Here is a 13,309-nt window from a genome sequence, read left to right on the forward strand (position 1 = left end):
GTAAAAATTATGAATCAGCACTACTTAAAAATAAAAAGAAATACAGTATTATATTAGGAAATATGTTTAGGAAAGAAACCTAGAAAGCAATGAAACTAGAAAACACAAATTGAAACTAAAAGTATTTTAATACATAAATCTGTACAGCCCATATGACACACTCACATTTTACATATTCTCCTGGCTTAATAAAACATTTAAAAACACTTCAGAATTTGAGAATTCAATAATATTCACCTACTAACACATATAAATCACTGAATGGTCAAAATGTTTTTATTTAAGCATATATATGTTCAGTGACTCAAGTTAACTAGGTTCATTTTCCCTAAAGATGTCTAATTTAAATTAAAAAAAAAAACTAGACAGTATGTTTTATAAAATTTAGTTAACGTTTATATGGCTTTATAATGCTAAGTGTTATAATAAAACTAGCAGGCACAGGATATAATACAATGTTGCCACTGCTGAGAAATTTGGAGGAATTAAAAAGCAAATGGTAGCATTCCAGTAGATAGTAATTCCATGTATAACCTTAAAAGTTTGCTGAGGCAAAAGACACCTTGCAACGTGAAGCATTATGATTAAACAATTACACTAAAACTTATCCCTAAACCGGAAACTGTCACTGCTGGCTCAGTTCTTAAAAGAAGTTCAGCACTGTTAAAACTCTGCTCAGTTTTCCCCCAATACAACTTCTGTATTCTTAGGGGTAAAATAAAAGTATTAAATGATTATTTTTATTAAAAGCTAATAATGAAATAAAAGTCCAAATAAACTAATACAATCAATAATTTAAAAAATACAAAACAAACCATTTGATAGTATAGTTTATTTAATACAATGTTTAACTATAAAAGTTGATACAGTTTCAGTTTAAATTCTGTAAAATGCAGTTTGCATAAAACAGTTTAACAGTTACTAGACTAATGATAAGAGAAGCAGCATTTTGAAACTAATTATACAACTGCAACAAGTTTTATTCCTAAATTTCATTAAAAAAATATACATCACAGTGACTTTTGAGCTAGGAAAAGAAGTGCATTTTAACCTCATTTGTTTTTCCCTTCCACAGAGAGCAGCCACAACTTTTAACATCCTCACATACAAATACCCAATTAATTTATCCTTCAAAATACTATAAACACACAAAGGGGGAAACAAAATATACAGCATGTGCTTTTGGTAAACATAGGTTATTTGCTTGCAAAAAAGGTGGTGGTGGGGAAACACACAAATCAATTCCACCATTCCCCCCGCGTACATAAAAACAAACAAAAGCCCCCAACAACTCCCTTCTTCAACCTTCCTGATGAAATTTCTAAAAATCTGTGATTTTTCTTTTCCTTTCATATTTACTTGTGTCACAACACAGGCCAGAATTTACATTTGCCTCAATCCTTTAAAGGCAGTTGGGAAGTCACTATTAGCCAATGTTACACTTCTGGAGTTTATTTTTTAAACAAGAATTTGTAGCAAAACAGATCTTTTCACAATAAACAGGTTAAAACTTACTACTCTTGGGGAGTCTATTCAACAGTAAATGTAGGAATACCAAACTGAACAATTACAGTATATACAACCAAAAGGAGACAGAAAAACAGCCCATTTCATGTTTCTCTGTAACAACAATATGGTGTATATTTAAAGTACCTTCTATTGAAGGTAAAGGGAACAAGTTTCTATAGACATCTACTATAAAAGTTCAGTGTGATTACAAAAAAAAAACAAACTGCCACTAAGAGTAAAGCAAAATCAACTACTAAAAAATATACTAATTTGTTTCACTCACTAACTTGAAAACAAATTAGAACTGCCAAGTAATATTATTACTCAAAATACCAGAACACCAATGTATTCCTATCCCCAATATTAAAGAAATTTTTACTTTTCAGTTTCATATTTTCTACTGGGCACAAGAATCAAAGGCCATTAGGCAAAGCTCAGGTGAGTTAATATTACATTTGGGCAGAGATAGATTTTTATAAGACAAATTCTTTGAAATTTCTGTGAGGGATCTGATTAAGAAACTTAGAAACTATCATGCTCTATGAACTCTCTTAACTATGGAGTAGTTTTTAAATGTTTTAAAGCAACCTGGTATCTTCCCTACAAGCTCATTAACATTAATCTCTCTGCAGTGTCAGTTCTGTGGCAGATGATTTACACAGAAAAAGAATTCACAGGAAATAATCATAAAAAATTTCTCATTTCTCAGGTATTGCCAATCAGGCAATAAAAACAAAGTAAAAATTTTTAAATGGATTTAAATCTGCTTAAAGATGTTTGAGTTTACAATTTACCTCAAAGTAACTATAATATCAATTTGGCAGGAAACAAATAGTTGACTTTTAGGAAGAGTTGTTCAAAGTAAAAAGTAAGGGTTGCACAACTATTAAAAAGGTAATGAAAGAATTACTTGGTCAGTGCAGTGTTCAGATGCAAAAGCAGACGTATGGTTAATGCTGTTTGATCACTTTCTAAATGTTATTTACATTCTGAAAATAAAATCTAGCTGATTGTCATCTTTCACTTCAACTCCTTCACCATACCTCACTGTAAAAACAGCTAACAGTTTTTATAGGTCTAGAAATAATGCTTAGCATAGAACTGCTTCTTTGATAACCAAAATAGCATATTAAAGTAATTACTAGTTTTCCCCCCCTATGGTTACTTATCTGTAATTCTTAGTAAAGTTCTGGGATCAGATAACATACAAGTATTTTTTAATTAGCATGGATTTTTTTTGTTGTTATTATTAGAAATCCTTTCTTAAACAGCACCTTTCTTGAAGCTCAAATAGTTTATAACAAAGATTTTTTTAAATGCAGTTCACTGAATTTAAGACAAGCAAAAACTAATTTAAAATATATAACACATTATACAGCTTGGGGACTCAGGACTCAATTATCTCTAAGGTTTGTAATCAAAATCTCTAAGGAATCAATCACCCTGGATTATCACAAACATCTATTACTTTTATCATTAGGAAAAAGATTCAGTAAGACCCTGATATGGATATTTGTTTCAGGATAATCCAAACAATCTTATAATCATCACCCTATTCATTATGTAAGTGGCTACCACAATGCCAAATGTATCATTACTGTATTAATCAATAATGGGAAGTATTATATTAATAAGCATTGCTTTGCTCAGTACAAATAGCATGAGTAGCTACTGGGTTTACCAAGGAGCTACCTGGTAATAAGTAGCTATAAGTATCAAATAAGGGATAAGTAAGTAGCTATTTGATACTATATTGACAAATATTAAAGTATAAAACACTCTAAAGGCAACTACTAATTGGAATTCTGAAATTTCTTTTCAAATGAGGCAGGTTTTGTGTTTACTGGATGTTCAGTATTCTATTTAGAAGAGAAATTACAGAATAAAAGGCCACACTTCACTAAAATAGCAATATACAATACACAAACTTCTAAATGGACTTTGAATATCTTTAGTGTTTAACTCTGTAAGCTATCAAATTTTGCCACTTTCTACTCTACTCTATGTGGCAATGTTATACATGCCAAGTTAAAATAATGATTAATAGTAATGATATAAAGCCACCTGAATAGAAAGAAATCAGAGTCATAAACATGCTACAGCCTGTGATACATATATAAAAGAGATGCATTTTTTTGCCAGTTGAAACTCAGTTATGAGATTTAGAGAGGTCAGTTCAAGTTTTAAAAAAAAACAACCAACAACCATGCAACGTTAACACTCAACTCTAGGTTAGTGGCCAAAAAGAGAAATCTCATAAGTTTATGTGTCAATACCAACAATTTTTAGAATTTGTCTAACAAAGACCTGCACAAGTGGTATGTTTTAGTGAGGAAAGTATTTTTTTCATTTTAGAGAAGGGCAATGACAATAACAGAACATTTGCCAAAAGCAAGTTTCATCTCTTCAGACCAAAAGCAACACAGAATTGAGAATTACAACCTGATCCTCAAGGTATAGTTCTTGTTAGATGCTGCATAACAGCAACTCAAGCCCAAACAGTACATCAACTGAAAAAAAAATACTCAACTATATCTATAGACAGTTGATAAAAACAAAACAGGAAAAATAAGAAACCAGCTACTGGTAGCACTATAAAGAATAACACAGGAAGTGCAATATAAATATTTTAAAGCACAAATTAATATAAAATCAAAAGTGATGACTTAATATCTCAAGTTATTAGGGTCCCACTTCTGTATAATTAAAAGCTGCTACTGCAAGCCTCTATTATAAATGCAATCGAAAAATCTATATAAGATTTCTTCTACCAAGTGGCTTCTAAGGTTACTTTAATCATGAGAAACACAAGCTTCTATAATAATGTATTCCAACAATCAGTTATCCTTCTTTCCAACTGGCTGATCACACAAATTAGGGTAAAGAAGAGCATGTTTGCTACTGGCTGATTGTTGCAACACAAAAATGTGTACATGAAATAGTTAAACACAGCACACAGTATTACACCAAACTGTTTTTCTCATTTCAAGTTTATTAAAACTTTAGCAGTACAAATTATCCAGGCTGCAGATTATCAAAAGATCAACTCAATAAAGTCCACATTGGGGAAAAAAAAGGACAAACAACCTCAAAACAATGAAAAGAAAAAAACAACATAAGGAAGATCATCAGCAAGTCTCTAAAACTTAAAATCTGAGACAGAATGGAAATAAGAAGTTACATAACTCACTCATCCACTTTTGTCTTCATCTGTTCCAGGGCTTGATTCATGATCAAATTTTTTATTTTTATCATGTGCATGGTCATTTTCTTGACCCTTTGATTTTTGGTTTTCTTTTTCCACTGAGGATCTGATCTTCTCATCCTCCTTATTTTTCGAAGTGGAGAATTTTAATTCATTGTCCTGACTACTTTGTTTCACTTTTGAGAATGGACTTTGATCTCTATCTGCCTTTTTTTCCCTATTATTATTTGAACTACTATGATCACGATTTTTAGAGTACATTCTCTTCTCACCCTCAGAATTCTCTTTTCTGTGTGAACTTCTACTTTCTTGGTTTCTGTATTTTTCCCTGTTTCTGCTTTGACTTTCTTCTCTCTCCGAGCTCCGTGAATCTCTCCTCCTTCTCCTCCTATCTTTACTTCTTGATCTTCCTGGCGTTGCTCTTCTCTCTCGGCTCCGTGACCTTCCTCTTCTCCTGTACTCTTGTTCTTTGTATCTGTGATACTCCTTGCTTCTGCTGCGATCTCGGTCATGGCTTCTAGAGCGCACTCTTCTGCTCCTGTCCCTACTTCTGCTTCGTTCCTTTGTTCTGCTGTTGTAACTGTGTTTGCCTTTAGTTGTATCACGTTCTCTACTCCTAGACTGTGCACGTCTGTCTTTGTCCTTACTTTTATTATGATCGTGCTCATTGCTTTTGGATTCGGACTGTTTAGACTTCTCTTTACTTCTACTCCTCTCCTGATCTTTTCCTTTAGAATCAGGCTTTTCTTTTTCTTTCACATTCTCATGATCCCTTTCTTCACTCCTTGACTTCACCCTCTTTTCTTCATGTCTGTTATGCTTTGGGTCTCTTTCCTTACTCTTGGATTTCTCTTTGCTCTTACTCCTACTTTTTGATTTGGCCCTTTTCTTTACCTTGTTCTTATATTTATCATCTTTTTCTGAATTTCTTCTGATTTCTCTTTCTTTGCTGTTAGATTTATGGTCTTTAATTTTCTTTTCCTTTTCACTTTTCCTGTTTGGACTCTCAGACACATGCCTATGATCAGTTATTTTTTTCTCTTTTACTCTAACTGGGCTTCTTTGATTTTCTTTTATTTCATTTAACTCACTCCTAAAAAATGAAGAAAAAACAGTTTTGGGGAAACTTTATTAGCTGAAATGATATTCTTTTTTCCTTAAGATTTTCAGAAACAACTAAAATGACTCTAAATCAAATAATTTAAAATAGTTAAAAAAAAATACCAATGAGCACATTTGAAATAAGAGTTAAATCTTACTTATCCCCTTTAATCCATCTTTCACCAGTTGACACTCTCATTCTCTGAGCTCTCTGCATCTCCTGCCTCCAATGTGGAGGAGTCTCACTACGTCTGAAACGATCCCTTGATCTGGATCTAGAAGGAGTTCGATAACGCTTTAAAAAAATAGAGGGGGAAAAAAATTAACATATAAAAATATGAAAGCATTACAACAGTTGCTAAAGTGTATGTATTTTTAGGTTTCCAAAAATGTCTGATATTTCCATGCCTTCTAAAATAACTAAACTCTCCCAATTTTCAGGTAGGAAATCAACAAGGCACGACATGGTTTGATATCTGTTCCCACTGCTAATGAAATGTGTGCTTATATACTCTTGTTTTAAATAATTCCTGGGTTTAAGTTCTAAAAGAGTAAATACTGACAGCTATAACCCACATCAACAAAAGCTCTTTTGAATCTTCCGTCATTTTTAAGATTGTAAAGAGGTCCTAAGACAAAAAAGTTTGAGAACTGCCATGAGACCAGTTAGGAAGCCATTTATAGTTCAGAGACTATATAATAGTGAATCGAACTAAGATGGTAGGAGTGGAACTTGAGAGAAGTAGATGGATTTCAGTGTATCAGAGAGATTGAACTAACAGGATTTGGCAACAGATAGGTATAAATGGTAGAAAAGAAAGATGAGAAATAAAATGATTCTTGGGCTTCAGGTTTAAGTAACTGCACAAATCGAGGTGTTTATCACTGAGACCAGGAACCTAAAGGAGGGTCAGGCCTGAAGAAGAGTGCTTATGCTCAACACTGTAGATGCTGAGTTTGAAGTGTCCACCAGGCATCTAAATGGTCATCAAATAAGGCTTTGGTACCAGAAAAGCAGATGAAAAACTGAGTTTTCAGTGCACAGGTACCCAGTGAAATTACAAGAGTGATTTGGGCAGTCAAACTGTCCAAGAAGCAAATACAGAGTGAGAAGAGTTAGCACTCTGAGGTACTACAATATTTAAAGATCAGGCAGAGTAGTATGAACTGGCATTGGAAATTTAAGATAGACTAGCCAGAGACAGGAAGAAAAGACAACGGAAGCAAAGGAGAAAGAGTATTACAAGGAGGGAGATCAACAAAGATAAAGACTGAAGGATCCACTGGATTTTGTGACATGGAACTGACCATAAAGCAAGTGCTGTTTTCAGGAGAATGGCAGAAGACAACCTGAAATGACTAAGGAACAAACAGGAAGTGAAGAAATAATATACTAAGTATAGCCTTGTTTGTTAAAATGTTGCAAACATAAGAAGATATTTAAATTCTGAAGAGGACAATCCAGTGAAGAAAAAGAGTATGAAATGTAAGAATAGGATTAATTTTTAACAACAGTAGACACACAGTGGTCAGGAAGTAACAAAGAGGCACAAGAAAAACCTCAATCTCATTTTATACCATACATGTAAAATCCATTAACATCTCATGGACTTTCATCGTAGAAGAACCAACACAAAGATGGACTATAAAAAGAGAACATACAATTCAATATCCACATCTACTCTAAATTTTAACTACTTATGTGAAAAAAAAAATTAAACACTCCAAGATTTAAGATAAATGCAGTATTATCAGGACTTCTGGGAAAATAGTCACCTACCCTTGGTCCTCTTCCTTTAATTTTCCTGCCAGACCTAGTAACTAAAAGTCGTCTCTGGTATGAAGGAGGCTGAGAGTTAGGTAGATTACTAGAAGGAAGCAAAGGGAAAATTAAAACACATTATATAATAAAAATAAATCTGGAGAACATAGCTCTATTAATATAAACTAATAAACAAAATCTTACATATAATCAGTGGTTCTCAATGAGGAGTATTATCAATTTCAGTAGGTATTTGGAAAAGTAGGGGAGCATTTTAACAACTGTCAATGATGAGAGGGTGCTATTGATACTGAGTGACCACAAGTCAGGAATGCTAGAATCTTGTAATGCATGAGGATGAAGAACTATTCTAATGCCAACTGTGTTCTCTTGAGACATACTGTTACATAATCTTTACGAAGATAAAGTCAACTTGATAGTGCTAAGGAACATGAAAAAACTTGGAGTAGGCTGTATGCTGTTCAGAGAACAATTTAAGAGCTATCTTATTCTAAAGTACCTCATTAACCTACCAGCAATTATTCACTGGTAATAAAACTATGGATAAGTGCAATTGATGTGAATTAAACAGAGATAACTTGGTCTGAATTAGAAAAATATTTAATGTCATGCTTTATATAAAACAGGGAAACTACTTATTTTCAAATAATAATATGAATATTACCACTAACAACATTCATGTATGCTATATTTGAAAATGCATTTTAAAGTAGTTCAAATATTTTCTCCTTAATATTACTTCCTTAGAAACATCCTTTCCTAACAGTTGAGTAAACTCAATTCAATCCATCAAAATTAACACAATTCAAGTAACCAAGACTTATTTTATATTTTTACTGTATTGTGAAAGTATAGGGGGAATGAGTAGATTTTTACCACTTTTATGTTATTTCTGAACATAAATAAGAGAAAGATATCCACCTTTTTTTCCTATTTTTGGACATAATTATTAAAATGATACATAAAGAACCAACAGAACTACTAATTCTGTGAATTATGTAGAAAAATTTTCAAGGTACTTGAATATAGTATCAATTTTCAATATCACAATATTGTAAACCAGGCAAAGAAAACAGCATTTTCTCCCACCAGACAAACTGAAACATAAAGGTTCTTACTGGCTTAAAAATTTAAGGTACACAAATGACAGAGTAAAACATTTGTTTTACATGGAATTTGTCTGGAATGCCACTTAACATACCTTTTTGCCATCTGCAGTGCTTTTTTAAAAAGTTACTTTTATTTAAAAATGTGTCTAAATTAAGTCAATTTATCTTTTCAGCTGTGAGATTGGCAAAAAGGAGCTTTGCTAACACTATCCAATTAAAAAATTTCAATCTTAGGACAAGGTCACCAATTAAATCTTATCTAAAATTTTTAAATCTGTTGCTTTTTTTTTTTTTTTTAAAAAAAAGGTTCTATGATAGAGAATGTAGGGCCCTTTGTAAAATAAACATATTGACATACCATTCTCTCTCTCTCTCCCTGTTCTTCCTTTCCTTTTCATCAGCTTTTGGAGGACTTTTTCTCATTAGGAATCTGTTTTCAGGTATTGGAGGGATTTCTTCTGGACGGACAGTAGACTGGGGTTGTGCTTCAAGATTTTCAGCCTCACTTTCACTAGATGCGCTTAACAGAAATACACAAACAAGTTCCATTTGGTTATTATGTACCCACCTCAATTTTCCAATTGTTGGTCTTTCTTTCCTTTGTAAATATACTATCCATCTATCATCCGGTCCCCAACTGCTGACCAAAGATGCAGTTACACGGGGAAAATACTCGTTCCTCTGACAAACCAACCTAAAACCAAAACCAAATGTATCTATTATCACATTCTCAAAAAATAATTTCCTTTAAAATGGAACCAAAATATTCCATATGCACTGCACTGATAAATTCAAAATACACATAAAGAAACTGCTTTAGAGGCAACAGGCTTATGAAGATGAGCTTGAGTACAAAGACAGATTTTTTTTCAGACATAACAGAAAAGAAAAAGTAAATATGCTGACATAATTTGCTTTATGCTATCATAGGAGGAAAAAAAAGGAAAATACTCATTGGTTTCCTATAATTCTTATTAATTTTAAATTCCTTCCATAAAATACAAACATATCTAATCAAAAAAGTCTTTGAGTTCAGACAAAATGAACTGAATGATTTTGTTGAAAACTGAAATGTATCCAAATTTAATCTATAGACTATAGAATATCAGAATGGTCTTAAACGTCATGCTACGAAGTATTAATATTTTCACGTACCATATAATTGATTCAATATCCCAACAGGTTTATATATAAACAGAAGGTAATTAGAATACAAAGCCAGTACTGTAAAAGTAAATTAAGACCTTTTCTTGCTTTTCTTTCGCTTCTTCTTCTCTTTCTTGTGTTTACGAGAATTTTTCCTATGTTTCTTCTTTCTTTTTTTTGATTTCTCTTCAGAAGCACTTTCAGAATCAGAAGAATCAGAAGACGACTGAGAATCGCTTGAGCTATCTGAGTCACTGGATGATGAGGAGGAGGAAGAAGATGATTTATGCCTTTTCTTTTCTTCTTTCTTAGCTTTAATAAAAAGCAAAATGGTTCGGTCAACACTTTTTAGATAAACTTTGTAAGAGGAAATTTAGATTTTTTTTGGGAGATTCTCCAAGTCCAGTATTTAATACTTAGTTCATCCAGCTATTTGAACTGAGCAGTACAGGAAAGGAGTTAAGACTCAAGATTAGAATCCAGACTTTCAGATTCATGGGATTTCCAGGTGGCTCAGTGATAAAGAATCCGCCTGTCAATGTAGGAGACGTCAGAGACATAGGTTTGATCCCTGGGTCAGGAAGATCCCCTGGAGAAGGAAATGGCAACCCAATCCAGTATTCTTGCCAGGAAAATCCCATGGACACAGGAGCCTGGTGGGCTACAGTCCATGGGGTCACACAGAGTTGGGCATCACTGATAATGTGCACATTGCACATACCCACCAGATTCATGGGTCTGAGTTATATTTATATCTAAAGAATTCTGGAAAAGTTAACAGGTGAAAACACTAAAACTAAGTCAATTTCAGGAATTAGTTGAATAACATTTTTTTAAAGCACAGAAATAACACTCAAGAATCTCAGATTCTAATATTCTTATAGTTTTCAACTTTTTCTCTTATTATCAATATTGGAAGCAGAACTGTAGGAAAGGAGTAATAGAAAAAAATACTTTGCATGAATGTGGAAAGGTAAGAAGCACGATTCCATTGGAACGGGCTTATTCAATGCCTGAGCATGCCTCTAATGATTAGAGACTGTGCTCCCCAACAAGAGAAGCCCCCACATGCTGCATTATATAGAAAGCCCAATGAAGACCCAGGGAAGCCCCCCAAAAGTTAATTTCAAATTGAAATTTTATTTTGGGTTAAAGAAAGTTTTAATTTTCAAAAGGGGTCACCAAGCTCAAATGATTTAAGGACTAGGAAACTAACACAAATAAGTGAAGTTAATCAGGAATTGGGGAAAGACATGACAGACTGGATAGAGCCTGGCCACCTACAAGTATTCTAATTCAAACCATGGTGGACTTAAAGACGTGAATTGAACTATCCAATTAAAACAGGGGCAGGGGGTGTTTCTCTGGAGATCCAGTGGTTGAGAATACTTCTGCCAAAGCAGGGGACGTGGGTTTGATCCCTACTCTGGGAAGATCCTACATACCACGTGGCAACTAAGCCCATTGGCCACAACTTCTGAGCCAGCACTTCAGGGCCCATGAGTCGCAAATACTGAGCATGTGTGCTGCAACTACTGATCTCCACGCGCCTCGAGCTTGTGCTCCCCAACAAGAGAAGCCACCACAACGATAATCCTAGGCACCACAACAGAGTAGCCCCACCCACAAAGAGAGAAAGTCCTTGAGCAGCAATTAAGACTCACACAGCCAAAACAAAACAGAACAGCATCTGATCAATTTTCTAGGTCTAACGACAAAGTTATATAAAATAGAAGCATAGGAGGAACACATTACATAATACAACAATGCAAGTAGTAAAGTTCAGTGTGTGCAATAGGAAAGAACCCTGCAGGTAAAATGACCTAGCTTGTTCAACAAATAAATCTCAAGAAAACATAAAAAGAAATGGTGGGAGAATCTATGAAAAACAAACCAACAAATTACAAGACTAATCCAAATGCTTGAACCTGATTTGGATTCAAACTCAAACATCAAAAATATTAACATTTATAAACTTAAAAATGTGAACACTGTAAAGATTTTTTACATTTAGGAATATATGTGTATATGTCTGCATATGCTTATGGTATGCTTACTTTTTTTTAGAAAAGTCACCTTTTAGAGATAAATAGTGAAAAATTTATCAATAAAAACATTATGCTTAGAATTTGCTCCAAACAGGAAATGGAAAAGTGGCCAAGGATAGGAAACATGAGATTGGTCATAAATTAATTGGTAAAGCTGGGTAATGAACATGGTGATTTGTTATACTATTTCAACCATTCTAGTAAATGTTAGTATTTTCCATAATTTAAAAAATCAAAGAGGACAAAATATTTATCTTTGGGACTGACTACTGGCTGTCTGTTTACTGACCTTAACTGAAAGGGTTCACAGTTGGTTTGGTTTAACCTTTCTGTGTTCCCCTCTCAGGAACACCTGAGGATTTGGCACTTGATCAAATGATTCTCGAAACTCTTTTTTTTTTCTTTAATGAATTTAGTGGCTTAAAAGAACAATTATTATTTCTCACAAATCTGAAGGTCAGCTGAGTGGCTTTGCTGAACAGGGCTGAGATCTCCTGATTCATTGTTGCTGTTGCTGTTTTGGCCATGCTGTGTGGCATGTGGGATCTCAGTTCCCTGACCAGGATCAAACTCATACTCCCTGCGCTGGGAGCATGGAGTCTTAACCACTGGACACAGGAAGTTCCAGGGCTCTGCTGATATTGCTGGGGACTCTTGAAACTCTTAACTCAGAATTTCTAGGAGTGCACTGAGTTGCAGAGGTAAATGAGAATCTGGCTGAGTTACTGTACACCTGACCCAGGGTTTGTGACTCACCATCAGGATTGTTTTTCTAGTACTGACAAGATGCTGCTGCACTGCAGAATGGCAACTAGGTATAAAAGCTTAAGGGATACCAGAGGTAAAAGCTTCATTAAACTAAGGTAGTCTTTTCTCACCCAAGCATGCTTCTCAGGACCATGAACCTATTAAGCATGAGATGCCCGGGACACATGCAAGCTCTGCCTAGAACCAGAGACCTCCACTATGACGTTGCTGTCCAAGCTGAGCTGTTTCCTGCCCTATATCCTTTCACAATGACAAAGAAGCTTAGTGCTGAGTGAAGCCTCTCTTGTCTCATGAATCCAACTGTTAATCTCGTCCCAAGACCACTGTTGCTGGTGAGGCAGAGTGGGTATGCGAACTGAAAAACCTACTTGTATATACTAAAAACCTGAGGTATGGGGACTAGCGGGGAGAATAAAAGTTAAAGAAACCTAAGGAAGGAAATAAATTCATAATGAATATGAGAAACTCTAAATAAAAATATCTGGGACTATATAATATGCAGGCAAAATAAAAATATTTCACATAAGCACAGAAGGGGCTTCCCTGGTGCTCAGTGGTCAAGAACCTGCCTGCCAATGCAGGCGACATGGGTTCAATCTCTGGGTCGGGAGGATCCCCAGGAGAAGGAAATGGCAACCCA

At 34.3% G+C, this 13,309-nt stretch overlaps 1 protein-coding gene across 9 annotated transcripts in view; it reads right to left on the bottom strand.

Moving 5' to 3' along the window:
- Nucleotides 1-109: 109 nt before the first annotated feature.
- The window catches only part of PPIG (peptidylprolyl isomerase G), a 40,678-nt gene continuing 27,478 nt past the window's right edge, over nt 110-13,309 (bottom strand). For 8 of the 9 annotated variants that reach the window (XM_061135506.1, XM_061135512.1, XM_061135507.1 and 5 more), the window contains 5 exons: nt 9,952-10,165; nt 9,066-9,227; nt 7,596-7,683; nt 5,974-6,110; nt 110-5,807 (listed from right to left, as the gene is read on the bottom strand). In XM_061135506.1, the coding sequence (XP_060991489.1) occupies nt 4,700-5,807; nt 5,974-6,110; nt 7,596-7,683; nt 9,066-9,227; nt 9,952-10,165 (1,709 nt within the window). In that variant the 3' untranslated portion in view covers nt 110-4,699. Of the gene's footprint in view, nt 5,808-5,973; nt 6,111-7,595; nt 7,684-9,065; nt 9,228-9,275; nt 9,402-9,951; nt 10,166-13,309 lie in introns of all 9 variants that reach the window. The other variant, XM_061135513.1, reaches the window with a different exon arrangement.

The sequence above is a fragment of the Dama dama genome, chromosome 33, assembly GCF_033118175.1.
Source record: "Dama dama isolate Ldn47 chromosome 33, ASM3311817v1, whole genome shotgun sequence".
Lineage (NCBI taxonomy): Eukaryota > Metazoa > Chordata > Mammalia > Artiodactyla > Cervidae > Dama > Dama dama.